At 38.8% G+C, this 3,967-nt stretch overlaps 1 protein-coding gene across 1 annotated transcript in view; it reads left to right on the top strand.

The window, feature by feature from the left end:
• Window positions 1–383: 383 nt before the first annotated feature.
• Window positions 384–3,967, top strand: part of PCNX4 (pecanex 4) — a 33,314-nt gene continuing 29,730 nt past the window's right edge. Inside the window, exon 1 of the mRNA XM_007466034.1 lies at window positions 384–1,072. Coding sequence (XP_007466096.1) covers window positions 384–1,072 — 689 coding nt within the window. The remainder of the gene's footprint in view (window positions 1,073–3,967) is intronic.

The following is a 3,967-nucleotide window of genomic DNA, read 5'->3' as shown; positions in this document are numbered from 1 at the left end:
TAAACCACTAGTAGATTTGAATTGAGAGTACTGGCTTTTTGAACTTTCCTTTGACCTCAAAATCTGAAAATGTGGGTTACTTAAGAAATTCCAAGTTTATCTAAGTTCCAGATAAATTAATAGTGAATATGACTTTTTTCCAAATTAAAAAAAAAGTACTTAGCAGCTATTTGTTTTGTGCCAAGTATGTGTCAGGCAATGGGAAGGAGCTAGAGAAGTGAAGTTACAAATCCTGCACTAAGGAACTGACTAATGGAAATATGGGATTTTTCTCCCTCATGTTTTAAGTATGATATTTTCAAATAGTGATTTTTTTCTTTTTCTTAGAGACCGCTGTGTTACAGAAAAGGATGTGACTTTCAGAAAAATCCTGAGTGAGAAGGATGAGTCCAGATGTGCCTCTGCTGAATGATTACAAACAGGACTTCTTTCTGAAGCGCTTTCCACAGACTGTTCTGGGAGGCCCTCGACTCAATTTAGGCTATTGTGCCCCTCCTTACATATATGTTAATCAGATTATGCTTTTTTTGATGCCATGGGCTTTGGGTGGAATAGGAACACTTTTGTACCAGTTAGGCATCCTGGAAGACTATTATACAGCAGCACTTTCAGGTGGACTAATGCTTTTCACTGCATTTGTCATCCAGTTCACAAGTTTATACGCCAGAAGCAGATCCGTGACAGTGGAAAGAATGCTGACCACAGATATCTTAGCAGAGGAAGATGAGCATGAATTTACAAGTTGTGCTGATGCTGAGACCATCAAATTTCTAATTCCTGGCAAAAAACATACAGCCAATACCGTTTTTCATTCTTTTCTTGCTGGCTTAGTGTGTGGTCTTGGAACATGGTATTTGCTTCCGAATAGAATAACCCTGCTGTATAGCAGTGCAGGAGGCACTGTTCTACTATTTTTCTTTGGATGGATGACATTGTGTATAGGAGAATATTCATTAATTGTAAACACAGCTACAGAGACTGCAACTTTCCAAACCCAGGATACTTATGAAATCACTCCTCTTATGAGACCTCTTTATATTTTTTTCTTTGTTTCTATAGATCTTGCACACAGGTAATAAGCTATCAAATACTTCATAACTTTATTTTTAAGCATACATAGTAAGAGCACTCTCCTTAGTATTAAAAGAAAAGAATCTATGAATTAAAAGTCACCAAACCATTGGGTGATAGGTTGTTTTGATGAATAATCTCATAGGACTAATCTTTGTTAAACATTCATCCTAAAGCAGTAATTAAATCTTGTTGAAGAGTAAAAAGAAAACCCTTTATAAGATAAGATAAGCAAAATTTCAATCCTGTGTTTTACTTTAAATAAGGAGCTATGAATCTGTAAGATAGCCTGGGTGAAAACTGTGAAATGAGATGGAACTTTCCTGTGAAGGGAAAATAGAGAATTTATACACATAAATGTTAATGCACAGATTGAGTGGATTTAAGATGAATAGAATAACATTTAATTTTGTTATAGTAATGATATAGAATATTGATTTTTCAAAATCAATTTGCTATGGAAGAAAAGTAGAAAATAGTAATTTTAAACAAAATTATTTGGTGACTTCTTTTGCTTGCCTTTTCTAAATCTGACATTTCTTTCTCTGTTCCTATAGATTGCAGCTTTCTCTATCACAGGTAGAAATGTACAGGCACCACTTTATGGACTGAGTGTTTGTACCACCCCCATTCATATATTAAATCCTTAACCCCCAACATGGTGATATTTGGAGATGGGGTCTTTGGGAGCTAATTAGGATAATGAGGGTAGGGCCCTGCTGTGATGGGATTAGTACCCTTATAGGAAGACACACTAAAGAGCCTGATTTCTCCCTCCAACATATGAAGATGAAATGAGAAGGCAGCTGTCTTCAAGCCAGAAAGAGAGTTTTCACCATACCCTGACCATGGTGGCACTCTAATCTCAGACTTCCAGACTCCAGGTCTGTGAGAAATAAATTTCTGTTGTTTAAGTCACCCGACTATGGTATTTGATTATGAGCTGGCTAAGATTTTGATACCAAGAAGATGGGTGCTCCCATAACAAATACCTAAAAGTGTAGAAGTGGCTTTGGAATTGGATAATGGGTAGAGGCTGGAAGAGTTTTGAAGTGTGTGCTAGAAATGTGGACATTAAAGGTAATTCTGGTGAAGTCTCAAGACAGCAGTGAGAGCATGTTATTGGAAACTGGAGGAGAGGGCGATCCTAGTTCTAAAGTGGCAAAGAACTTAGCTGAATCATTTTCTAATATTTTTTGAAAGGTAGAACTTGAGAGTAATAAATTTGGATATATAGCCGAGGAGATTTCTAAGCAAAGTGTTGAATGAACAGCTTGATTTCTCCTGCTTATAGTAAAATATAAAAGGAGAGCGATGAATTGAAGAAGCAATTGCTAAACAAAAATGGAACCAGAACTTGAAGATTTGGGAAATTTTCAGTCTATCCATATTGCAAAAAATGAGAAAGCATGTTCTGAAGGGAACACCAGGGGTGTGGTTGGACTGTCGCTCAATGAAGAGTTTCTGGGATTATAAGAGTGTAAACACTTCCAGTTTGAATTAAAGATGTAATGGATGAAGGCTATTAAAGTTACTAAATTTGACAGGACAGGGATATTAGAGCTATTTGATGGTGAACATGGTGCTTTTCTTAAGCACCAAATGACCCCCAAAGTGATTCAGAGATTATCAGGATTCAACAAGCTAGAAAGCCTCTTCTGGAAGCCTTGGGGCTGGTACTACCCTGCAGAGTTCTTGGAGTGGGACCCTCACCTAGAACTTTTTGGGTGATGTTGCTGCCCTGGGGGCCTGGAGGGCAGAGTATGGAACCAAAGAGGATTATTCTACAACCTTAAAATCTAATGGAATTTGCCTTGCCAGATGTTGGACTTTTTTTGGGACCTATCACCCCTTCTTTCCTGTTTCTCCCTTTTGGAATGGGAATGTCCGTCCTTTGCCCGTCCCACCACTGTGTTTTGGAAGCACAAAGCATTTCTGGTTTCACAGGTTCACAGCTGGAAAGGATTTTGCCTCAGGATGGACTTTAGAGTTGATGCTGGAATGAGTTAAGAATTTTGTGGCTCTTGGGAATGAATGTATTTTGCATGTAAGAAGAACATGAATTTGGGAGATCTGGGTGGAATGTTACGGACTGAATGTGTGTCTCTTCAAAATTCTTCTGTTGAAGCCCTAACCCCCAATGTAGTGATATTTTGAGAGGGTCTTTGGGAGGTAATTAGGTCATCAGGGTGGCCCTAATTCCTGATGGAATTGGTTCCCTTATAAGAAGAGACACCAGAGAGTTCCATCTCTCTCTCTTTCTCCACTATGTGAGGATACAGTGAGAAGTTGGCTCTCTGCAAGCCAGGAAGAGAGTTCTCATCTGAACCCAACCGTAATGGCACTCTGATCTCAGATTGTGAGAAATAAATTTCTATTGTTTGAGCCACCTAGTCTATGGTACTTTGTTATGGTAGCCCAAAAGAAGACAAGGCATTTAAAAATATATACCCAGTTTGTGTACTGAAACTGACCGATTCTTAGATGTCTGCTATTCCTTAACTCTTAACCTCTTCTAATTGTGCTACATTTATGGACCAAAGAACACTATAATACCCTTGTAGTTCTTCACCTAATCAAATATTGTAAGAGGAGAATTAATTTATGGAAATTCTATTGTAATTGATTTCTTAGTACCACAACCATTTACTAACTATAAAATATATTACAATTAAAAACTTGATTTTGAAAAATTAGCAATAAAATTGAATTTAAATGTATATGTATGGGCTTCCCTGGTGGCGCAGTGCTTGAGAGTCCGCCTGCCGATGCAGGAGACGCGGGTTCGTGCCCCGTTTCGGGAAGATCCCACATGCCGCGGAGCGGCTGGGCCCGTGAGCCATGGCCACTGAGCCTGCGCGTCCGGAGCCTGTGCTCCGCAAATGGGAGAGGCCAC

The sequence above is a fragment of the Lipotes vexillifer genome, unplaced genomic scaffold (genome assembly GCF_000442215.2).
Source record: "Lipotes vexillifer unplaced genomic scaffold, Lipotes_vexillifer_v1.1 scaffold25, whole genome shotgun sequence".
NCBI lineage: Eukaryota > Metazoa > Chordata > Mammalia > Artiodactyla > Lipotidae > Lipotes > Lipotes vexillifer.
This window is presented reverse-complemented; position numbering and strand designations above follow the sequence as displayed.